This window comes from Dioscorea cayenensis, chromosome 3, assembly GCF_009730915.1.
Source record: "Dioscorea cayenensis subsp. rotundata cultivar TDr96_F1 chromosome 3, TDr96_F1_v2_PseudoChromosome.rev07_lg8_w22 25.fasta, whole genome shotgun sequence".
Taxonomy (NCBI): domain Eukaryota; kingdom Viridiplantae; phylum Streptophyta; class Magnoliopsida; order Dioscoreales; family Dioscoreaceae; genus Dioscorea; species Dioscorea cayenensis.
In genome coordinates, this window is record NC_052473.1 from 15,894,070 (window position 1) to 15,919,641 (window position 25,572).

General features: G+C 36.4%; 3 protein-coding genes and 1 long non-coding RNA gene across 4 annotated transcripts; 1 reads left to right on the plus strand and 3 right to left on the minus strand.

The window, feature by feature from the left end:
* Positions 1 to 3,767: 3,767 nt before the first annotated feature.
* LOC120282181 lies at positions 3,768 to 5,744 on the minus strand. Its single transcript, XR_005542908.1, has 3 exons — positions 5,299 to 5,744; positions 3,977 to 4,084; positions 3,768 to 3,841 (listed from the first exon to the last, which is right to left on the minus strand). It is a non-coding gene; the product is annotated as an uncharacterized LOC120282181 (long non-coding RNA).
* A 275-nt stretch (positions 5,745 to 6,019) lies between these two features.
* Positions 6,020 to 9,329, plus strand: LOC120256369 (receptor like protein 21-like). Its single transcript, XM_039264070.1, has 3 exons — positions 6,020 to 6,445; positions 6,528 to 6,683; positions 7,024 to 9,329. Exons 1-3 carry the CDS (start codon positions 6,034 to 6,036, stop codon positions 9,213 to 9,215), a joined length of 2,760 nt encoding a protein of 919 aa, XP_039120004.1. The 5' UTR covers positions 6,020 to 6,033; the 3' UTR covers positions 9,216 to 9,329.
* Positions 9,330 to 11,692: 2,363 nt separating this feature from the next.
* LOC120250732 (putative receptor-like protein 16) lies at positions 11,693 to 13,057 on the minus strand. The gene has a single exon (XM_039259566.1). The coding sequence runs from the start codon at positions 13,055 to 13,057 to the stop codon at positions 11,693 to 11,695; it is 1,365 nt and encodes a 454-aa protein (XP_039115500.1).
* Positions 13,058 to 17,531: 4,474 nt separating this feature from the next.
* Positions 17,532 to 18,371, minus strand: LOC120250763. The gene has a single exon (XM_039259567.1). It carries the CDS (start codon positions 18,369 to 18,371, stop codon positions 17,532 to 17,534), a length of 840 nt encoding a protein of 279 aa, XP_039115501.1.
* Positions 18,372 to 25,572: the final 7,201 nt, after the last annotated feature.

Sequence of the window (25,572 nt, forward strand, 5' to 3'; positions counted from 1 at the left end):
GTAGATAGGATGATAGTAAATAAAAATATTAAATATAATCTTCTATAAAAAAGAAAACATGTGAGGTCCTAAAAAATTGCGGAGCCCTATAATAAAGCCATTGCATATTGCATATTGATATTGTAGAATAATACTATACAAATAAAAAATTTAAATATATTTTAAAAATTTTTTTATGAATTATGGGACCCTGGGAAATTATGAGGTCGGCCTTGATTACTTGTTATACCTATCATAAGTAAAAAAAAAGATTAATATGTAGTTTGTCAAACACGGCATGAGCTATCAAACGGTCCATTGGACATAAATAAGCAAGCTTGTTATTCTTAGAGTCCATTGGAATAATAAGCAAATGTAGCTCTAGAGTCCATTGGAAGATCTTCAATTCGATACGTAATTGATGCTATATGTGTTTTTTTTTTCTATGAAAGTTGAGTCTAGCGTGGAGAATGAAACACAAACTAAGGTCAAGTCTAGAGTCTATGCATAATTTCCATTCTAGCAAATACATGAAAACAAAAGGAGAATATTTTTAAATGGAAAACATAAAATTTTCTTGTTATATAGATGGCAACTTATAAATATATTTTTTAAAATCTTTCAAAAGTTGTATAATATCAATAATGTCTAAATTTAAAGAAAACATCTCATCCATTTTGCTCTAGATAAAAATTTTACTTTACAATAAATAGACTAAGATTGGAATAAAGAAGAATCATCTGTTATAGGTATTGATTTATTTTTTAATTAAAAATAAAATAATAAATATTTTTTTATCAGATCCCTGCAAACATTTTAAGAAGGTCTATTTGGTGGACTTGATAAGTGTGATAGAATTTGATAGACTATCACATCCTGCTATTATCTTTTGTTGCATGAGCCAATAAGATATGATAGTCTTAGCACTTTATCATACCTGTCACATGATAGCTAATCCTAAAGAGAGAGTCATGATATATAGAAACGGGTAGGACACGAGGTGGATATGATAGACTATCACGTTATGCTATTATCTTTTGTTTGGTGAGCCAATATGATATGATTGTCTTATCCTATATATTGCACTTCACTGTACCGGTCACATGATAGTTAATCCTAAAGGGAGAGTCATGATAGAAACGGGTAGAATAGGAGAAAAAGTTAAATGTACTTTTTTGCCCTTTTATTTGGTTTTCTCTCTCATTTAGGGTTTCATTATATCTCTTCTTTTAATCTTTGAATCCTAAACTTGGGACAAAAAGCTTGCCAATAACTAGATAGGACACCAATTTCATTATTTTAAGTAGGGCTTCTCACATTTGAAGTGGTTAAAGGGTTTCTCCGTCAATCTCGTACTTAAACATATTTTTTTTTTATCTAATTTTCTTTTATGATCATGTCTTATTATAAATTTCTCTAGACGGATGATTTTTTTTCTTATTTTTCTAATTGATTTCGATGTGATCTATTTATTTTTGCTACATATATGTATTCCGGGTTATCATAAAGGGTAATTTTGTCTATTTACATACAATTCATATCATATCCATCTATTATCAAATCCACTTCAAACGCAAAATAGAATAACAAAATACTATCCAATGGCTTATATGGTGCACATCAAATCTAAGATATGATATGAGTTCATTTGCTTATATTCTTTCCTACTCAAATCCAATTCTCATATCTTATCGGCCGATATCCTATATTGTCCACTAAACGGGCTAAAATTATTTATCAAATATAATAACTCCAGTTGATAATGGAGGTTTGAATGTAGAGTTTAAACTCGATTTCCATCTATAATGAATCCACAAAACTGATAGAAAAATTATTAAGTGGAAAAATATAGAATCCCTTTGGAACAATAGATACCATATTAAAGCAAATTGGAAAATGGAATGGTTTTTCAAGCTCCGTTGAGCCCACAACTGTTGCCATAACACCATTTTGGACATTGATTTATATTTCAAGTGATGTAGAACATGACGAATTTTATGGATTATTAATTGTGAACTTGATTTCTTCTCCCATTTTTTTTAAACTATTATAAATTTAATTTATTGCATACGCGTAACATGGATTAGAGAAAGATGTTTTTGCGGGTAAATTTTTTGGTAGGGTACCCAACTATGGTGAATTATCACTATGGGGTCCAAACTTTGATTTGTATCAAAATGGTGCCTCAGCTTTAATTCTGTTTCACCGGTCAGTCACCCGAAAATTTCTGGCTTGTTTCATCCGACGTGGACGTCGGGAAGTCGATGTCAGCGCTTATTTGCCTCGTCATCTGCGCAGCTGGTGATGCCACGTCATTTTAAGTGTGCCACTTGTGTAACCCTACCCCATGTTAGCACACCAACATTGCCACCAAAGCCTCATCCTCTTCCTTTCACTCTCAGCCAAGTTCCATCGAGTTCTGCTGGGCTTCTGCAGGTCTCCATCGAGTTCTACCAGGCTCTGGTGACTTCTACCGGTCTCTATCGACTTCTGTCGGGCTCCGATGAGATCTGCCGGTCTCCATCGACTTCTACTTGATTCATTCGTGAGAAAGAAAGGGACAATGAAGGCAGTATGGGGGATGGAATCTTGTGACAATAGGTTGAGGCAGTTGTTGTTGGCAAGCCTGCCCTAAATTGTGTTAATGGTTTTGGATGATGTTATTAATCATTTGTTGTAGATTTATAAAACAATGGCCTTGGTTAGATGAAATCATTTGTTTAATTTGTTGTATTTATTTATTTATTTATTTATTTTTGTGAATGTATGCAAACATGCAATTTACCTTCAAGCATGTAAATTTTTGTATATTTTTTTCAGTTAGTACTATTTTTCAGGTCATGCCTCATGAATATACATCAGCCCAAAAAAAATGAAACACTTAAATATGCATTTAAGATTTTTTGTTTATTTGATCACCAAATGGAAACCCACATAATGAATCTACATTTAAGATATTTTTGTTTTAATTGATGACCAAATGAAAACCTTACAGTGAATCTGCATTTAAATTGAATGTGTGAAGTTTGTTTAAATCTGCATATCTAAGTCTAACCTGCCAAAAATATTAATGGTCAGAAGATTTACCAAATGCTCTTCCATTGATCACCAGCTATAACTATTTTCATTCTTACAAAATGGGAATCATTACAGACCTAGATGTTGTTATGAACTAACACAACATAGATGAGAAGATTTACAAAATTGGCCAACAGTACAAAGTACATCAAAAGCTTTACAAAATTGGCTCTATAAATTTGGGCAAAGCAAAAATTATGTTGGTTAATCCACATGTGTACCAACAAATGGTTACACAACACAATACTAACACATGGTTACAAAACATCAAAAAAAAAAAAAAAATCACAAGCAGACTGCATTTCCTTCATGGGTTGGTTGAGCTAGCAGAGGAGCCATTTCCTGGTGGTAGCCATGCCCTCTTTCTCTTGACAGCACCTGTTGCCTCTGCCCTACTCCCTTCTTTGACATCTTTCTGGTTTCCCTGGGACCTTAGCTTAGGGACAATTGCGGCAGAAATAGGATTTTTAAATGGTGGATTGGCATCAGATGAAGGTCCTTCATTTATCCTTGCTTTTTTTAGACCTAATGGTTATCTTTGGTCTTCTCACTTTGGGGTTTCTCCAGATGGGTAATTCCACATGGGCTTTTTTTGGTTAGGGTATTGTTGGAACTCGCCAATGTGATGGGGAAAAAAATTGTTTAAGACTTCATTTTTCAAATTTTTATCGATTTTTAAGGCATACCGTGTGACGAGAAGCCACGACTCATGTTGTTGTTGTCTCATAGAATATTCTACTAAGGGTGTTGCTTCATGAATTGCTTGAACAGGAATTGTAATGAACTGCAATGGTAAGCAAGAAAATTAATTACCTTACCTATTAAATAATGGTGATATTCTCCTAGGCTTCATAGATTAATTAGCTGATAATTAACACATCAACATGAACATCAAAATAAATATCACCCAGTTTATCACCTGTGACACCTGATGATCCAATGCTGGTGGTGTTATGTGATATTCTCCCCCTGCTTCTGTATTTGCTTCAGCTCTCTCATTTTCATCAATTAGTCTCAAAGCATCATTCTAATAATTTCCATAAGAACATAGTTAGATAAATAAAAAATACCACACAACTTGCTTACAACATCAGCTCTCTGACATACCATTGCAGTGTGTAAAGTAAGTTAAATTATATCTAACTACACATAAAAACCAAAGAACATATAATAAATCATGCCCTGTAACTAACTTAGATCACATTTAACTTGACATGTAAAATCAATGGAATTTGATTTAAGTTAAAACATTGAGACCCCAAACTTCACATCTTAACTTGACATGTAAAAATCATATTATAAAACAAAACTTTTCATTTTTTTAGTGTTTTTTTATTTCATTTTGCCTTCTTATTTTTTGGTAAGACAATAAGCAGAAAAGACTGGAGAGATTGAGCATGCACAAGCTAAGACCTCAGCAGAGGTCAAAGCAGTTAAAACATCCCTATTAGGCTATGTTCTCACTTTCTATGACCATTATTGGTTGCCAGTAAACAGATTGATTCCAATTATGGTGCCCATTTATGTGTTGATGTTTGATTGTCCTGCAATAGCATTTATTATGTGTTGATATTTGAGATTAATGTATTTTTAGATTGTGTGAAAAATATATTGGTTTGCCATAATTATGAATGAATGAATTTACTATTGCTTTTCATTTTAAAAGAATTGATTTCACTGTCTGTTAAGAGATGCCAAAATGTTTGAGTTGATTGTCTACATTAATTTTCTGTTTCATATATACCCCTGAAGGTTTCATGAACTTCCAAGTAGTAAAAGATTCTTGCTTACATATTATAAATATTCACTACCTTGCCAGTTTTAACAAGTGAGTTAATGCCATATATCTCACTATTATTTTAATTTCTATTCTTTTAAAATTACCCAATGAATTGAGAATAGATGCTTTTATGTCAATGTACAGGTAAAAATTCCTAAGGAGGTACTTTCCTTTTCATGTGAGAAAAACTACATGAGAAGAACTATATAAGCATGTGTGTGGTTTTTTGCTTTGAAAACATAATGGTTTGAATGGCTACCATTAACCTGACACACAAGGGCATAAATTAAAGAAACATTAAAGAAATAAAAATCAGGGCATCAAGAAAAATCATGGCATAAAGGAATAGAGTTAGGGCATCAAGAAAAATCCAATTGTGGACCCGAACTTCACATGAACGTCACTTTCAAAAATTAATAATGTTGCCAAAAGTGATAGGGTTTAAGAATATGAGCACTTACAATACTCAGGGGCTTCCTCCCCCTCATGTCTTCTCTCCCAATTTACTGCCATCTATTCTTCAAGCTTGTTGGTCACCGCAATTTCGTTCATTGACTACAACCTTGAGCCTCCCTTGCTAGATTGAAGACAAACCCTAGATTTGCTTGCCCTTTCTCTCCTCTTCTCTCGGGAACAAAGACAGAGGTTAGAGATATGAAAAAGGGCTTTGGTGGCAATGTTGGTATGCTGACATGGGGTAGGGTTACACACGTGGCAAACTTAAAATGACGTGGCATCACCAGCTGCGCAGATGACGTGGCAAATAAGGGCTGACATCGACTTTCCGGCGTCCACGTCAGATGAAACAAGCCAGAAATTTTCGGGTGATTGACCGGTGAAACGGAATTAAAACTGAGGCACCATTTTGATACAAATCAAAGTTTGGACCCCAAAGTGATAATTCACCATAGTTGGGTACCCTACCAAAAAATTTACTCATGTTTTTGCTGACTTGACTCTTGGCCGGACCCATTAGAAAAACAGCCAGCCTTGAAGTATAAAAAATCAATGTATAATGTGTCAAGCACGGCATGACTTGACTCTTGACTATGCGTAGATGTTAGTCATGGCACATTATTATAAATAAATATTGTTGAGGGGGTAGCTAAGTGCCTCACACATAGCTAATTAATTAATTAATTATGATGAAACACTTGCAAATATCTCTCCTGTGTTCATCCTCGCTCAGTACTCTTATGTTGTTTTGGATGATGTTGCTAGTTCATCATGTCTTACAAGAACCAACTGGTTGTTTTGCTTGTGTAGAGGAAGAAAGGATTGCTCTTCTTGATATCAAATCAGTAATTACTGATCCATTCTCCTCCTATACGTCATGGAATAAGAGTTCTGTTGATTGTTGTAGTTGGTATGGAGTGCATTGCTCACCCACAACAAAACATGTCAATCGATTGGTTGTTACATTTGCATGGGAGAGTAACAGAACTCTAAACGTCTCCTTGTTCCATCCTTTCCGGGAACTACGAAGCCTCATTCTATCAAGCAACGACTTTAACGGTTGCATCCCTAGTGATTGTTTTCAGAGTCTGGCAAAATTGGACAACCTCAGACACTTGGATCTCTCCTCCAATAAATTTTACTTTATCAATGGTACTATTATGCATATGTTCATTATGTTATTGATTTTCTTGTTGTTTCTATTTGTTGGCCTACTCATGTTTTGCGCACACAGTATCCAGTGCCACATTGAAGTTGAGCAAACTTAGATACTTGGATTTGTCCTACAATAAATTGAATGAAAGCATTGTTCCATATTTGGTTGGACTATCTTCTCTCAAGGCTCTTTATCTGTCTGGGAATAACATGGGTGGTGACCTTCTACTCAAAGGTAATGTGCAATTGTTTTTAAAAAATGTAAAAATTAAATAAAATAAAAATTAAAAGTGACAATATAAATAAATAATTTTACCATATTTATTTCCCAAAGAGAGATTTAGGGGAAAAAAATCAAATAAAATGCTTCATTAAGGCTCAAGTCCTTATGCAAGGGTACAATAAAGTGGGGTTGAAACACAAGTACATTGATAAAAAAAAAAATATTGTTAATTTTGCAAGTATTTTACATTGTCCTTTGATTAATTTTCATCTCGTTTTAAATTTAATTAATTTACATTTATTGATTCATACTATCATTTAATGATAAATATTATTTATTTATTCTCTTTCAGGATTGGGCACTCTAAAGAATCTTGAAGAGTTGAGCATCAGTGAAAATAATTTAAATGGAGATATTGGGTTGTGTCTTCAAAATCTATTGCATCTCAATTATTTTGATATCTCCTACAACCAAATCCGAATGCCTTTTCCTTCAACTATCATTAGAAACCTCACAAAACTCGCGTATGCTTTCTTTTCAAACAATTGCTTCAGGGGTGTCATCTCAATAAGTGATTTTGCTAACAATACTGAGCTAAAAGTGTTAGATTTCTCTAACAATAATCAGCTAGAGGTCCAATTTGAACATATAGGGTTGATGCCATCATTTCAACTTGATGGTATTTTTTTATCCAACTGCATTGTCAATAAAGGGTCTAGTTCAATTCCCATGTTTTTGTCCACTCAGTATCAGATAAAATACATTGATCTTTCTAATAATAACCTTAGTGGCAACATTCCGACATGGTTATTTCAAAATAAAACTGATCTACTTTATCTAAATTTAAGAAATAACTCATTAACTGGACCATTGATCATCCCGTCTCGTCTCAAAAATTTGTTATGGTTTGATGTATCCAATAATAAACTCATTGGAGAAATACCTGTGAGCATTGGCTATGTGATTCCTAGTATAGGACATTTGAACATGTCTGATAATTTCTTGCAAGGTGTCATCCCTTTCTCATTTAAAAATTTGAGTCAACTGAACACTCTAGATTTATCAAATAACAGGTTATGTGGACAAATTTCTAATTCTATTGAATATTTAGATAAACTTTTTGTGTTAGACTTAGCTAAGAACAATTTTCAAGGAAATATGTTTAAAAATAACTTTAACCTAACTTTCCTATCAAGTTTTATTGTTAATAGAAATCAATTGAGTGGAGAAATCCCAAGCAGTATTTGCAAGATGGTTGAGCTTGGAACTTTAGATATCAGTGAGAATCAATTGTTTGGTTCGTTGCCTAATTGTATGAACAATTTGATCTACCTTGAGGTTTTTCATGTTGGAGGAAATAATTTAGAAGGAAATATACCATCTACATTTTGTGGTTTTCAAAAACTTAAATCCTTGGATCTCTCGAATAATCACTTCTCTGGTTTAGTTCCTTCTTGCTTCAATTTGTCTAGCTTGTTGTATTTGAATTTGAATGATAATAACCTCACAGGACCTTTTCCAAGTGCTTTTTTTGGCAACCCTCTGGAAGTACTAGACATGGGAAACAATCATTTCATTGGTGATATACCTAATTGGATAGACACCCTCCAAAATCTAAAGATATTCTCTTTGAAAGGAAACCATTTTAAAGGACCAATCCCTGAACAAATATGCGACCTAAAATATCTTCGCATATTAGACTTTTCTCAAAACAATTTATCTGAAGATATTCCTCCATGCGTTCATAATATGGGCCATAATTTGGCTTCTCAGTATCAGTTCCTGGAAGTGGTTGTAATTGGCATCGGTGGGACGATCATTCCCAATGTTGTGAAACACTTCTCTTCAATGCCTTATGATATTGCATTATTTTGGACTTCTATTGTGTACATTGATTTTGCAACAAAAGGTAGATCATATACGTACAAAGGTGATATCATCAGCTACTTTTCAGGACTAGATTTGTCTTGCAACAAATTGGTTGGTCGGATCCCAGTGGACATCGGCAACATGACATGGCTCCAAGCATTAAATTTGTCCAACAACATGTTGTATGGCCCAATACCTAATACATTAGCAAGGTTGGTAGAGATTGAAAGTTTAGATCTCTCACACAACATGCTAGAAGGAAGGATTCCTTCACAACTAGCAGAGTTGCATTTCATTGAATCTTTCTCAGTGGCATATAACAACCTCTCTGGCCCAACACTTGGGATGGTTGGACAATTTAGCACATTCGAGGAGAAAAGCTACGAAGGGAATCCTTATCTTTGTGGCCCTCCCTTGGTGAAGAGTTGCAGTAATATATCATCACCACAACAAAATCAAGTTAAAGATGGCCACAAAAACGAAGAAACAATGGAGCACCTTATAACCATTGCAATTTTTGTTTTGGGTTTCATTATGGGCTTTTGGGGATGGATGGCTCTCCTATTTTTCAAGAGAAGTTGGCGTTACTCTTTCTTTCTAGGGGTGGATGGATACATGGAGGATATTGTTGACATGGCTAGAAATCTTCTAGCAAAGATTAAATCGCGTCTATAGGCATTGGTTGCCTTATATTTTAGCGGCAAAGCTTGTGCTTTATTGTCATTTTCTCTCTCTCTTATTGGGAGCCTTAATCACTTAGCTAGTTTGTGATAGTCTATTTATGTTGTTTCCCCGTATATGTATTATTGTTTATTCTGCATTGTAACTATCTACTTTATTTTTTGATAAATGCTTGTAATTAATACATTTTATCCAAAAGAAACAAGCAAATAATTAGTGGGTTTCATATTTTCATTCTTGAGACACATTGGCTGAGACAGGATTGAATTATTATTATTATTATTTGATAAAAGTGGATAAACCACAAATTTATTAAAAAAGGAACAACAAAGAGTAGTAGAGAACAGAAAAACAAAGAAAAGTAGATGCTATTACCAGAGATGAGGCAAAGATTGAATTATTTTATGATGTCTTGCAATTTAATTAACTCATCCATTCAAGGAAATTTTCAACTATGTAATTGAGAGATGTGTTAACTGGTTCAAAATATTGTAAATTTATGATAATTCAAAAGTAATATATATATATATATATATATATTGTTGATAATCCCTTGATTCGACTTGAGTTAAATTAATCAATTGTTTTGTATTTAATACAAATTAAATTATTTAAGTTCATTTAAGGTTAAGGAATTTATTTAATAATATATGTTCATAGTCTTATATCTATTAATTTTAAAAATATATAGTAGATTGGTGAAAAAGGCATCTAAATAATTATAAACGATAAAAACATACTAACAAAGCACATAAGCACATCATGTGTGAACATCAGAAATATTACCTTCCCCAGCTCAAAACAATCATAGAACTCAACAATCTTGAATTGATGGATTTTTTTTTTTTTGATAAAAGTTGATAAACCACAAATTTATTAGAAAATCAAAGCAGCAAACAACTAAAAGAAAAACACACAAGGAAACAGTAGACAACAATAGAAAGAAATCAGAGACAAAAGGACACTACACCAGCGGTGTGATAGTCCACAACAAACAAAAAAGAAGAAAAACGAAAGCAACAAGAACCGATAGGAACTGAGAAGACGAAGTACACCAAGAGGCAACAAAGGTCAACTCAGTCAGACTAAGAAGGTTCAATCCTGAGGAAGTGGCTGAATCGAGTTGCTGGTGAGGTCCGCAGATCTGGCGCTCAGGAAGTCGAGAGAGCGCTTGACAGTCTGTATGGAATCATTAGATACTTGCAAAGATGGATCCCTAGCTGCAGAACACCAATCAAATTTATTGATGGATTTTTTAGCTTTGGATAGCAATCTTTGGATTCAATGATGTTTAGCATCATGGATTGTTCATTGATTAATAGTTGTTTCAGTTATCAATAACTGTTTCACGTTCAGATATTTGGTTTCTTATTCAGTATCTCTGTTTTAATCTAAGCTTGAGTGCTAAATTAACATGTTTGCAGGATGAGTAGTTAAGTCAGTTTATTCATCTTTCCAGAATTTGAGCTTAATCAATTTTTTTTTAAAAAAAAGAAGGGGTTGAATAAAAATTTGATTAATCTTTTTTTTTTTTTTTGGGTTGGAATTGCAATCCTAACAAATAGATTGATAATCAATTTCAAAAAGGTGGACTTATTAAATAGTATTTTAACTGCAATTTTAACAAGGCAAGACAGTGAAACTGGGGAAGAACATATAGATATCATTCTCATTCATTCAACAATAAACACATCGACATGTAGTGAAACTGTTCTACCTTGGCTTATTAGTAAGGAGCAAGTTGGCTTTGTCTCTGGTCGACGCTCATTCGATAATATCATTGCTTTTCAAGAGATTGCCCATTCCTTAGAGCATGACATTAATGGCCCCTCTAGGATGTTAACTAAAATCGATATTGAAAAGGCATATGATACAATTAGCTGGAACGCAATTCTTGCCACCCTTGCTAAAATGAACTTTCCTAACATTTGGATCTCGTGGATTAGAACCTGTCTTCACTCCTCATCCTTTTCTTTTCTAATTAATGGTTTCCCTTCCTCCTGGATTTCCTCCTCCCGTGGTGTTAGGAAAGGTGACCCTATTTCTTCTTACGTTTTTATTTTAGTTTCACAAAGCCTTTCTTCTTTGCTCAATCTTGCCCTTCATACTAAAATGATTCCAGGATTGATTTCAGACTTGATCATAATTTCAATCATTTTATGTACGTGGATGATTTAATTATCATTTCTCATGCCTCTCGTAAAGCTGTTAGAAACATTAATTTATGCTTAAGTATATATACCCATCTCACAGGTCGAAAAGCTAATACCTCCAAGTAAGCCATTTATTTCCCTTCTTGGTTCAACTCCAGGGTGTCTAGAAGTATATGTTCTATTTTGGGATTTAATCAATCCTTTTTTCCTTTCACATACCTGGGGGCTCTGATCTCTCCTAAACGCCTTGGAATATCTTACTTCAAACCTGTGGTTGATAAAATTTCTCGTATTTGTGCTAGATGGAAACATTCTAATCTATCTTTGGCAGCTAAATCCATTCTCATCAACACCAACATCCTTTCGATTCCCATTTATTACCTCTCGATTTACCCTATTCCTGATTCTATCCTTCGAGATATCACCAAGATTGTTAAGAATTTTTTTTGGTATAAGGGTTGCAATGGAAAGGGTGTTCCTGCTGTTTCTTGGAATCGATGAGAAGACCTCTATGAAATATAGCTCTGCTAATTGTGTAGGTATACTTCCTGTCAACATGTTGCAGGAGAGGTCTAAACTTTCAATATTTGTCAACCTTGATAATGTATCAGGAATCAGCCCAGAAAGTTGATTGTTAGATAAGTTCAAAGCTCGTAACCAACTCATGTTGCCCATCTCCATTGGTATCTTACCGACAAGTTGGTTGCAAGACAAGTCTAGTCCAGAAAAATAGTTTATGATGCTCCCCTTGTAAATGTATGATCTGCTCTTTGTCTCAAAGTCAATGTCTTCAACTTCCATTATTGTGAGATAACCACCATAATCCTTCACCTCAATAATGCCTTTGTAAGAGGGATGAAATTCCCAAGTTATTCCTGTGTTAATTTCCACAGAATAAGATCGCACGCTCTCAACATGCCCCATATTGTCGAGACATGAAGGTATGTGTCCGGAGAAATTGTTATGAGAAAGATCTAGTATCCGAACATATTTCAAGTTGCATATTTTTTCCGATATTGGTCCTGTGAAATTATTTCCTTTTAAAGAAAGTATCTCGAGGTTAAGGATAGCTCCCCTTATCCAACTAGAGATATCACCAAAAAATTCATTGTTTCCAATGTCTAATATTTTCAAAGGGGTGCCTGACAAAGCTATGGGAATTAAACCTGTGAGTAGATTTTCATTTAGATTGAGGTATTCCAAGCTAGACAGATTGAAGCAAGATGGAATTTCTCCGAAGAAATGATTTCTAGAAAGATCTAAATATTGAAGAGAAGAGTAATTACATAAGTCATTAGGTAATTGGCCTTCCAGATTATTTCCTCCGACATTAAGGATAATGAGAAAAAGGTTACTCAAACAACTCGGCAGATTTCCAGACAATTGGTTTTCACTTATATCTACAAACATTAGCCTACTCTGACATAGATAGCTTGGAATTTCCCCAACGAATTGATTGTCATTCAGAAGCAGAGAAGATAGTGAAGCTAAGTTTGAGTTCTCTGGTAGTGGCTTTCCATGAAATTTATTTTTAGACAAGTCTAATATATCAAGTTGGTGTAGACCTCCAATGGAATCAGATGGTTGTCCTGAGAAATTGTTATTTGACAAGTCTAAATATCGTAGCTGATGAATATTAGAAAATGAGGGAGGAATGGCACCTTGGAACAAATTGCGAGACATATTCTAGTATGTTAAGTTAGGAAGCAAGAAGCCAAAGCTCACCGGAATTTCTCCTATGAGTTTATTGTTAGACAAATCAAGCCATGGCAAATTTATTTTGACATAAGATGGAATGATAAGTTGTCCGGTCAAAGAATTGTTATGGAAATCTAAGAAGCTCAGATTGGTCTTGTTCTCAAACAACCATGTGGAAATATCACCATTCATGTTGCTATTAGAAAGATCGATGTATCAAATATAATGCTGAGAGGACAAGAAAGTGAGAATTGAACTATTGACAATGCAATTTGTTAATATGATACCATCCAATTGAAATGATGGTAGCAATGATGGATATTCAGTTTGGACTTCAAGCCAATTATTGTTTGAAAGGCCCAATAGTTTGAGTTCAGTGTGATTGACAAGTGAACTTATTGGGAAAGTGCCTTCGAAATTATTATCATTGAAGAAAACATATTCAAACATCGTAAGATTTTTTATCATGGCTAAAGGGAAATCAGTTTTTAATTGATTATTGGAAATAGCAAAAAATTTAAGGGATGAAAGATATCCTAGACAAGAGGGGAGGTCTCCAATCAACTTATTAAAACTAAGGTCCAACTCTTGAAGTTTCTTTGTCTTGCACAATCCTGTCAAAAATATAATAGTGAAAAAAGCTTATGGTTGAAGACATTTTTAAATTTAAGAGGGAAATAAATTTAACTAAAGAACAAGGAAACGTTATGTGTTAATTTGGAGGGAAATCATCTCTTACCTTCCAAGGAGGTGCCATTGAGCTTGTTCCGTGACAGAGACAAGACTTTGAGTGAGCTCCATTCATTCTCCATGGATGGAATGTCTCCACTAAATTCATTCCAACTCAAATCCAACACTTCAAGTTTGTTTAATTCGCTCAACTCTGTGAGAAGAAAAAACAAATGTCAAAATAGTTTTCACTTCTCGCTGTCAGGATCAAGAGAAAATAATTATTGTTTGAACACTTGCAGACTCAACAAGAACACTCAGAATTAACACATCAAAAGAGAGCAGATATTATTCATTGCTTCTCATCATACTTCATACATTATATTGAACATCAAGGCTGATAATTTAAACCTTGACTATCGATCAGACATATAAGTGAACTCAACCGCCAAACATAAACATCAAACATAATCGACAAAAGCTTCAATTAATCGACTCCAAAAATATGCCATGATAATCAATTGATCTTCCCAATATATTAGCAGTAGACACTACTGCTGATTGTGAGCAAACTGTAGATTCTCTGATCACTATTCTCCAACATGCTCCCCCATGATCGGAGAGCTCACACACCTTCGAGTTGTTCAACAAAAGCTTTGAATTTTTCCAGTTGGTAATGCCTTGGTGAAAATGTCGCAGTTTGTTGATTTGTACCACAATGCTTCACCTCAATTAGGCCATCTTTGATGAGACTTTCGGATGAAGTGATACCGAGTGTCAATATGCTTTGTGCGCCCGTGGTTAATGAGGATTCTTTGCAATCGAAATTGCTGATCGGTTGTCACAATAGATAATGGTTGTACCATCTTGTTTCTCATTCAAATCTTCTAACAAGCGACGCAACCAAACTGCTTCACAGGCTGCAGCAGTGACTGAGATATACTCAGCTTTGGTACTAGAGAGTGCAATAATAGATTGCTTCTTTGAACTCGAGCAACAGTACCTGAACCTAGTGAGAAAGTCCACATGTAGTACTTTTTCCGATCGTCCCCGTGACCCTCCCCAATCACCGCCGAATAACCAATGAGCTTGAAGTCATCATTCCCGCCATAACTGATTCCATAATTGGTTGTTCCTTTAATGTAACGCATGATTCTTTTGATGGCTCCAAAATGGTGTTTGCTGGGAGACTCCATGAAACGAGACACCATAGAAACAGCGTGCATAATATCTGGGCGCGTGTGAGAGAAATAGAGTAAACCACCAACCAATTTCCTATATCTCGAGCATCGACTTTGCTGTAACCATCTTGAGAATGAAGCTTCTCATTTGTGTTTATTGGATTTGGAACTGCAAAACAATTGAACATACCGGCCTTGTGCAACAGATTCTCTGCATATTTGAACTGAGATACAAATATAGAACCCTCCAATTGTCTCACTTCTAACCCAAGAAAGTATTTCATGGAACCCAAATCAGACATTTGGAATGTTTTCATCATAATTCCTTTGAATTCTATTAGCATTTCTTCTGAAGATCCCATATATAGAATATCATCTACATAGAGGCAAAGTAGAAGTACCTTTGTGTCTCCTTCCTTTTTGGTGTAAACTGTGGGTTCATTTGCACTTCGTTCGAATCCCATTTGTATAAATTGATCATCAATGCGACTGTACCAGGCTCTAGGTGCTTGGCGAAGACCATATAGTGCCTTGTGAAGTCGGTACACCTCTTCTTCTCTTCCTGTGATGATAAACCCTTCTGGTTGAGTTACAAAGACTTCCTCCTTGAGTTCACCATTTAGGAATGCTGTTTTAACATCCAATTGATATATAATCCATCCCCTTTGAGCTCCAATTGCCATGAATAGTCACACAGTCTCCATGTGAGCCACTGGAGAGAATATTTCTTTGAAATCTATACCTTCTCTTTGAGCAAAGCCCTTGGCAACTAGCCTGGCTTTCTTTCTCAACAGAGTTCTATTGGGATTAAGTTTGGATTTAAACACCCACTTTAGCCCGATCGCCGTCTTCTCTTCTGGTAATTTCATAAACTCCCAAGTTTCATTTCTCTATATGGCTTCTAACTCTTCATTTATGGCAGCAATCCATTCCTCATCCTTTACTGCCTCATTATATGTAACTGGATCTGCAGTTATCAAAGCAAAAGAGCAAGAGGAGTAAATATCTGTGAGTTCACGATACCTCGCCGGAGGTTCTTCTCCTTCTTCTTCTCCTGTATGCTGAATGACTTCACTGGAGTGAGGATGAAAAGCAGGTTGTGAATCTAGCCATTCATCAGAATGTGTGGACGGCCCAAGTTCAATCCAATTTCCACTAATTGAATGCAAGTGACTATCACATGCCGGCACATAATCTAATGCATCCGAGTCAGCATTTCCATACCAATCCCATTGCTTCTCTTCGAAAAATTTAAGGTTTCGGCTGACGTGTACACGTTTAGAATCAGGATTTATCACCTTATAGGCCTTTGACTGATCGCTGTAACCAATCAAGATAGCAGGAAATGACTTGGCATCAAACTTGGTTCTCATTTGTGAGTCAACATAACAATAGACCAAGCATCCAAACACCCGGAAGTGGTCCACGCTTGGTTTAGAGCCATTCAACGCCTCATACGGCCCTCGTTGTTCTAGTACCTTCGTCGGAGAGCGGTTGAGGATGTGGACAGCTGTGGCGGCAGCTTCGCCCAAGATCTCGACGGCAAGCTTTTTCTCTTTCAGCAGTGTTCGTGCCATCTCCGTTACGGTTCTGTTCTTACGTTCAGCGACGCCGTTTTGTTCAGGTGTCCGAGGTGCTGTCAGCTGATGAAGAATACCAGCAGCTTGACAAAATGACTTGAATTCATGGGAAGTGAATTCGCCTCCGCGATCACTGCGAAGAATCTTGATCGGACGAGAGTATTACTTTTCAACTAACAATTTGAATTGTTTGAACTACTGAAAAGTCTCTGACTTTCTCTGAATGAAATGTACCCAACTAAACCGTGAGTAGTCGTCAGTCAATAAGAGAAAGTATGTATTACCTCCGATGGAAGGAGTATTCACTGGTCCAACCAAATCAGCATGAATGAGTTCTAGAGGTGTAGTAGCTCGCCTTGTCACTTTCTTAGGAAACCCAACTCGAGTTTGCTTCCCTAAAGCACATGCTTCACAAGGATATTCATCAGTGATGGTCGGAAGATTCAAGACCATATTTTTCTCAGATAAATGCTTCAGCTTTCGCATGTTCATATGTCCATATCTCCTATGCCAGAGATTGGAAACATCATCATTTCGTTGAGCAACATTGGCAGAGGTAACATCATCTCCTTCAAGTGGGAATAATCTATGAGTAGTCATGAGGACTTGAGCTACCTTCACCTTGGTGTTTGCTTCTGTGATGATGCATTCTCCTCCTGAGAATCTAACTTCATATCCTGAGGCCATCAATTGTCCCACACTTAGCAGGTTGTGTGCTAAGTTTGGAACAAATTGAACATTGTTTAGTGTAGTAATCCTTCCACTGTGTGACCGAAGTTTCACTTTGCCAACTCCCTCAACTTGCAGTGATTTTCCATCTCCCAATCTGATGGACTGAGTTGGAGTTGCTTCAAGAGTCTCAAAGAGCTTCATCTCGCCTGACATGTGGTTAGAGCAACCACTGTCAATCAACCAGGTTCCTCCAAATTTGTTTGTCTCATGACTGGACGCCATGAATGCCACCTCTTCACTTTCTTGCTTTTCTTGCTTCTCTTCTTTTGTAACATTTGCTTCTTTATTTCTGTACCATCACTGGGCTTTAACATGCCCAAACTTCTTACACACAAAGCACTGTACTCCTTTGTGTTGCTTGATGCTGTCCCATTGATGAGATGATTCTCCATGACTAAATTCTGAGCTTCTTCCACGCCCACGACCGCGTCCCCTTCCCCTGGGAAAGTGACGACCTCTACCTCTTCCACCTCGATGAGAATGATCACCGAACTGAGTTGAGCTTCTCCCAGCATGCAAGGCTCTTTCTTCTTCATGATGGCCACCTTCAATGTTCAAAATAGATTCATGGTTTTTCAGAGAACTGCTGAGCTGCTCAACAGTTAGTGTGGTCAAATCCTTGGCTTCAATGATTGAGTGAACAACCAGAGAAAATCTGGGAGTAAGACTTCTTAAGATCTTAGACACAACTGTCTTTTGAGGAAGAGCCTCTTTCATCATTCGAATTTGATAGGCAATGTCTAACACCCTGGTGATGAAATCTTGAACACACTCTCCTTGTTTCATCTTGACTGCATCAAACTCCCTTTGAAGAGAGTGTAGTTGGATTGTAATGTTACCTGAATCTCCCTGAAATTCAGTCTTGATGATGTCCCAAGCTTCTTTAGCAGTTTTGGCTTCAGATATCCTCACAAGTATCTTTGGATCAAGGGCTCGTTGGATCAGGTACATGGCCTTGGCATCCTTTTTGAGACTTTCATTTATTCTAGTTGCATCTCCTTCTTCACTGAAGCCTTTTTCAACTAGTTTCCATAGATCCTTTGATCTAAACATAGTCTTCATCATCAAAGCCCAAAGGTTATAGTTGTCACCTTTGAAGTAGGGAACATCAGCATCCTTTGCTGAAGAGCTTGACATCTTCTATTGCCTTCTCTGATACCACTGTCAGGATCAAGAGAAAATAATTATTGTTTGAACACTTGCAGATTCAACAAGAACACTCAGAATTAACACATCAAAAGAGAGCAGATATTATTCATTGCTTCTCATCATACTTCATACATTATATTGAACATCAAGGCTGATAATTTAAACCTTGACTATCAGTACAGCATATAAGTGAACTCAACTGCCAAACATAAACATCAAATATAACTGACAAAGCTTCAATTAATTGACTCCAAAATATGCCATGATAATCAATTGATCTTCCCAATATATCAGCAGTAGACACTACTGCTGATTGTGAGCAAACTGTAGATTCTCTGATCACTATTCTCCAACACTCGCACTTTATCCAAAGTCATCTTAATTTCCAATCTTCTGTAAATTATTTAAGGTGTTCAGCGATTGAAAAACTCTTTGATGATCAAGAAAACAGTAAATAGTGAGTAAAAACATCTCATTTGGTGAAAATAAAAACTAGAGCAAGTAGAAATAAAAGCATTGCACCTTTGAAGGGAAGCCTTCCTTGCATTTGGTTATCACTAAGGGAGAGAGTTTTGAGTGAAGTTAGTCCAGCCAAAAATGGAACAATGGTTGCATTCAAACTATTGGAAGACACATCCAAGTGCTCAAGCCTGTTCATCCTTAACCAATACCCAATGCTGGAAACAAAAACAATGAGATCTTAAACATTAATCACAAGAAGCTTATATACTGTGAAATACATACCACTGATAAAGGAGTCACTCTCCATGCCATTGCCTGTCAGTGCCAACCCTTTGAGAGATCTCAGAGCAGCCAAAGATGCAAGAGTTTTGCCATCAAAGTAGTTCGCAGAGATGTCTAAGTACTCTAGCCTCTCCAATGGAACAAGGTGTTGAAAACAATCAATAGGAAGACAAGCAGTGTTACCATTATTGAAAAGCACCAGGCTTCGCAATTTTTTGAATGGCAAGAACAAAGATATGTTCACAGTATAGTATGAAAACCGGGAACCATCATCCGAGTCCGAACTGAGGTCTAGGCTTGTGACGCGCTTTGTCATTGGTGAGCACTGTATTCGGTCCCATCTGCAGCAGTCACTGCTATAACTAATGTTCCATGTTTGAAAGAAAGGATGCCCATCAGCAGTCAGGGAGAGTTTAATGTCTAGCAGAGCAATCCTTTCCTCCTCTATGCAGGCAATGTAGCCATTTGGCTGCAGCCAGATCAAAAGGAGTATTGAGCACAAGAGAGAATAAAATCCATATGAACAAAAGAAGTATTTGTGAATGCTGTGAATCACATGCAATCTATTTATAATGCAGTTAATCATGTAAAGACTTGGTCACCATTTCTAGTTATCACTGCGGCCGGCCATTTCTCTTTGTATTTGATGTGAATAAGGAAAAGACAAGTATTAAAGCCAAGGCTTGAAAGGATTTGATATGACTAGAATTATTTTTGGGGAGTGACCTTGATTGGATCTTTATGCTTTGTTTACAGTGCATCGATTATTAAAAATCAGAAAAGTTGACACAGAAAGATCAAGACATCATGAAGAGAAGAGGTAAAGAATGAAATATGGTCTGCAATTCATTCAAAGAAAATGATTTCTGACTTATTAGGTGATGTTGGTTAGACTACCAAGTCTTTCTCTTGATTATTTAGTTTATGTAATATTGTGAATGACTGAGATCAATGACCAATCAGCAGACTTAAATCTATGAATTCAAAAAGGTAGAAGTACTAGTTTGGCATGTTCAAATTACTTGTCAAGCAAGGGAGACAATAGGTTTTAAATAACAAAGTCAACACCCTTTTAAAGTTTCAATTTATAATTTTACCAACATATATATATATATATGTTTGTATGCTACCAATGTCCATTGAATTAAGGTCTAACGTCACCTTAAGCTAATTTGTAGACTTTAAAAAGGAATGAAAGATGCTATAATTGGTGTTCCTTTCACTCTAATAGCATCTCAATGAAAGAAGTTACAAATGAGAGAAATATATGATTCCACAACACTGTTTGGGTTAACAATGGCATAGACCTATTCATGCAATATTTGTCATAAATAATATCAAACTATACAACTTAACATATATAATTAATTTTATGGCGATACTGTGTAAATAGATTTGAATCATGATGCACACACAAACTAAAATCTAGTTAAGAGCAGGGGTTTCAATGCATATACCCTCTTAAATTTTTTTATTTAATAATAAATGAAAATCATATCAAATATCTTTAATACCCTTAACATTATCACATATCACTTGGAAATAGTCAACATTTCTTACATTTCTTTTGATATTATATATTTGGCTTCTCACCTTTTTCCTTTCCCATTTAAAGAACTTTATATTTAAAAAAAAAAAATGTACCTATTACATTGATATCCAATTAAAAGAAAGGGAAAAAAAAAGTGAGCGCACATGCGATCTAATCTCATCAGAACCACACGATTACCTCGAGATAAGTCAAAGCTCTGATCTCCGGACAATCTCCACCGTCGTTCGTAGCGGAACGTCACCTCACTTCCGCACCTCCCCGTCCTCACAATCACCGTTGGCTCTCTGTTCACCATGCCCCATCTCCAATGGAAACCCTAACCCTAACTCCATCTCCATCGTGAAACCCACTCTCGACCCTTCAATAGTCCCCGAGGCCCTCACCGCCTTGGCGAATTTTTTTTTTTTGGAAGAACCTCTCCGAAAAGAGAAGCTATTTATTAAACTAAAGAAACAAGCTGGAATAAAATTACAGGTGACTGAGCTGAGAAAGACATGGAATAGGTTAAAAGTTAAAGCCAAAGCTACTAAATGATTTCATAATCCAAAACGGGAGGTCTTTTCCAAACAAAAATAAATTGAGATGTTGGTGCAGTACTCCATAGGAAGCAAGGTTAACTGCGGGAGAGCCACCAAAGGGAGGAATGATATGAATCTGGGGTTGGCCGCTCATGTCTAGAAGAAACTTCAGATTGTGTACTTGCGCTTCGAATCTCCAAGAAGTGACATGATCAGGGCAATGAAGAAAATGATTGGTTTCAGCATGATCACAGAGAATGTGTCTAACAAGAATGTGTAGATCCAATGCAGTTTGAAGGGCGACTTCGACAGCTAGCAGCGCATCCAAAGAAAGAGTTGTCTGAATATTGACGGGAAGAGCTGCCAGCAAGAGTGATCTTATAATTAGCATTTGAAAAGAAGAAACCCACCGAACTTACCCTGAGAATTTGGTTTGTCACTGCGTGAACAAAGAGGAAATTGTCATCTGCAGAGGAGAAATTGAACAATAATAATTTTCTGCCCAAAAGTTCAGAGTTGCAATTAGAATACTCCTCAACTAGAGCAGCAGCCCTGGGAACAATTTTAGAGTACTTGGGTTGAACACCTCTGAAAATGAAATCACATCGACACACCCAAATGAGCCACGCACAAGCAGTGATAAGAGCTAGAGTGTGCGTAGAATGCTTGTGATCAATGATCCAGTTGCCTGAAGAAAATCCATTAGTGAAAGAAATTGAGGTATTAAATAAGCTGTTCACCTGATCCCAAATTGCAAGAATCCTATCACAATGACTGAACAGATGATCTATGGTCTCACTATGGAGTCCACAGAAAACATAAGGGTTATCAAGGCCAAGGTGAATGCTATGCAAAAATGCCGATGTAGAAAGCCGACCCCTTAAACATAGCTAGATAAAATGTTTGATTTTGGGAGCAACGAGAATGTGCCAAACAATGTTCCAACCATCCCAAACGTCGGTGCAAATAGAATGTTTGTTCAAAGTGTGATAAACAACAGATGATATTTTAGTGCTAGAGGCATTGGAAAACCAGATCCAGTGGTTATCGGAATTTTGATCTATAGCAATAAGAGACCGATCTAAGTTCTCAACATTGTTACCAAAAATATGTATAAAATTTTGCACAGACCATTAATCATTAGTGATGATATCAGAAAAAGAAATCAGATCATGTTCAATTTCCATTTTAAGGTAGGTGGGCTTAAGAGCAATAGGAATCTCATACAACCAAGGGTCCCATAGAAGGGAAGTGCTCAAGGGGTTAACAATGTTGATTTTGCAATGTTGTTTAATGAAAGCTGCAGATTTGCATAAACCCCTAAAAAACCAAGAGCACTTGGCCGGAACAGAGTGTTGCCAAAAGTTGACACGCCCGTACTTTTTTAAAAGGATATCGACCCAAAGGCAATCATGATTGTTTAAGTATTTGAAAATATTTTTAGACATAAGAGAGTGTTTAGCAAGTGCAAGATTTTTTATACCTAAGCCCTCCTCAGACTTGCCATCTGTTAAAATGCTCCAACTCACATTATGGATGCCCTTTCAATTACCTTTCTTATTCCAAAAAAAAATTTCTCACAGCTTTGGAGATTTCTGAAAGAATTAAATCAGGAATGGGATAAACAATTAAAGTGTAGACTGGAATAGATAACATGACAGAGTTAATCAGGACTTCTTTGGCAGCAGGAGTGAGATGGAATTTGGACCATTTAGAAGCTAATCTATTAACTTTATCCACCATAGGTTGAAAAGTTAAAGGTGCTAATCTTTTTGGAGAAATAAACACCCCAAGATACTTGAAAGGGAAAAAAATCTTGCTTTAGGTTCAAGATGTTGCAGACACGATTAAGGATATATTTGTTCATCCAAGACGGGAAATAGATTTGGAATTTGTTGTAGTTGGGGCACTGACCAGAGAAATTGTTGTATAGTTTTAAACAAGTGTTAATGTTTTTAGCAGCCCTCCTAGATGCTTGAGTGACAAGAATCAAGTCATCTGCATACATTAAATGGTTAAAATTGTGTTTTAGAGTGACGTTGAAACCCGGGATTAGATTATGCTAAAGGCTGAAATTGAGCATGGTTGTAAGAGTTTGGGAAACAATAATAAATAAATAAGAAGAGATGGGATCTCCTTGACGAACACCTCTGGAAGAAGAGAACCAGGGGGTAGGTTTGCCATTAACTAAAAGAGAGCGAGCAAGCATGAAGACAAGATTTAATCCAAGAAACCCAAAGAGGTGGAAAATTCATTTTAATAAAAATGATAAGAATTGCACTTCAGCTTAGGGTATCATAAGCCTTTTCGATGTCTAATTTAATAATCATCCTAGGGGGGCTTAGGGTATCAAATTCAATCGAATGAGCAACCTCTTGCACTGTTATGATGTTATCAGAAGAGCTACGGTTTGCAACAAATCCCACTTGTTCGCTACCGATGATGCTAAGAATGATTCTCTTTAATCTATTGGCAAGCAGCTTCGAAAGAATTTTGAAACAAACATTGCATAATGAAATAGGGCGAAAATCAGAAACCAACTTAGGATTATCTCTCTTAGGAATGAGGGCGACGAAAGTTTTACCCCAAGAGGAAGGAATGAACGAAGTTTTAAAAAAATGTTGAATGGCCTCAAAGAGATGACTTCCCACGACAGGCCAAAAAGCTTTGTAAAATTCCACATTAAAACCGTCAGGTCCAGGGGACTTACCTGAAGGGAGATCTAGTAAAAACTGATGAACTTCCTCCAAGGTGACATTATTGACGAGAAAAGCACCGTCAGAGTCAGAGATTCTAGGGATATCAGGTGGAAGCTCGTCAAGATTACTTGTAATATTGCCAGAGGAGCCATTCCAGAGGTTGTTGTAGAAATTCATGAAAGCTTGTTCAATACTTGGGGGGTCTCTGAAAACATTACCATTAGCATCTTCAATTTGAGAAATATAATTAAGATGAGAACGGGTTCGATAAAGAGCATGAAAAAAACTAGTATTCTTATCACCGTCTGAGACCCAATTTAAATGAGCACGCTGGGCCCATTTGATACTGTTTTGGCACTGAAGAGCTGATAATTTGGCGTAAAGACTTTTAAGAATAGAGTGAGAAATAGGATCAGAATCTGAAAACTCGAGGGAACTAATTTCTTTTTTCGGTAGTGGAAATAGCAGTATCCAAGTTATTGATCCCAGAATGACTCCAGCGATTGAGGCTAAATCTAGTGCGAGAGAGGAAATGAGAAAACACATGCATAGGATTGCCACGAGGAATAAAATCCCAAGCATCGCATGCAAGTGTGGCAATCGATGTAATCTAACCAAAAATTTTCAAACCTGAACGAGTTTTTCTTAAAAACAATGGAAAGATTAGCAGTGAGAAAAAGTGGTGAGTGATCAGAGAAGGAGCGATTGAGGTGAGAGAGGGTATAAGATTTGAAAATGTGGTTCCACTCGAGATTGACTAGGCAACGGTCGAGCCTGGCCCATCGACGAGCCTAACCAAGCTGGTTGTTACACCAAGTGTACGGAGAACCAATATATTTGAGATCTAAAAGATTATTACCATCGATAAAATCATTGAAAAATCTAGATTTACGGCTATAATAAGAGAAAGAGCCTCCTTTATGCTCGGTTCTGGTAAGGATTGAGTTAAAATCCCCCAAAATGAGCCAAGGAAGCTTGAGATTAGAGAGTTTTGAAAGTTTGTACCAAAGACTTCTTAGAGACAGACACCGAGAAGAGTTATAAACCACCGAAATGATAAAGTTTTTAGAAAAGGTGGAGGAAATAACAATATGTAAAGCGCAACGAGAAACAGAGATAGGAGTGACGCGGCCGATAGCCGGGTTCCAAAGGATAAAAATACCACCTGAGAAACCTTCAGCTAGGACAGAGGCACATTCCAAGTGTTTGGGAATCTTTTTACAAAGGTGATCTACTCGAACAGAGTTAGCGTGGGTTTCAACTAAACAAACCAACACTGGATTAAGTTTTTTGATAAGTCTGGTGAGTCGAGAAGAAGTATCCCGATCGGAGATACCCCTGCAATTCCAACATATGATTTTAGCTGATTTCATAATAACCATAATAAAAAGAAAGATCAGGAAAAACTCCCTTAAGAAGAAGGAAAAAGCGGTTGAACTAGTTTCAAGATCTGGAACCCCCGGTTTCCATTCTGCCTTTCTTCGGCGAGATTTCGTCGGCATGCACACCTTTTCTGATAAGGGCCTCCCTTCTGATCCCTGCTTGATATTGAACTAAAGTCATGGAATCTTCTGGTTCATTTTCTTCGTCTAGCATTTCATCGTCTTTGTCTTCTGAGGAGCTCTCTTTTTCTTCACTGTCTTCTTCCATTTCATTGGAATCAAGGACAGAGGAGA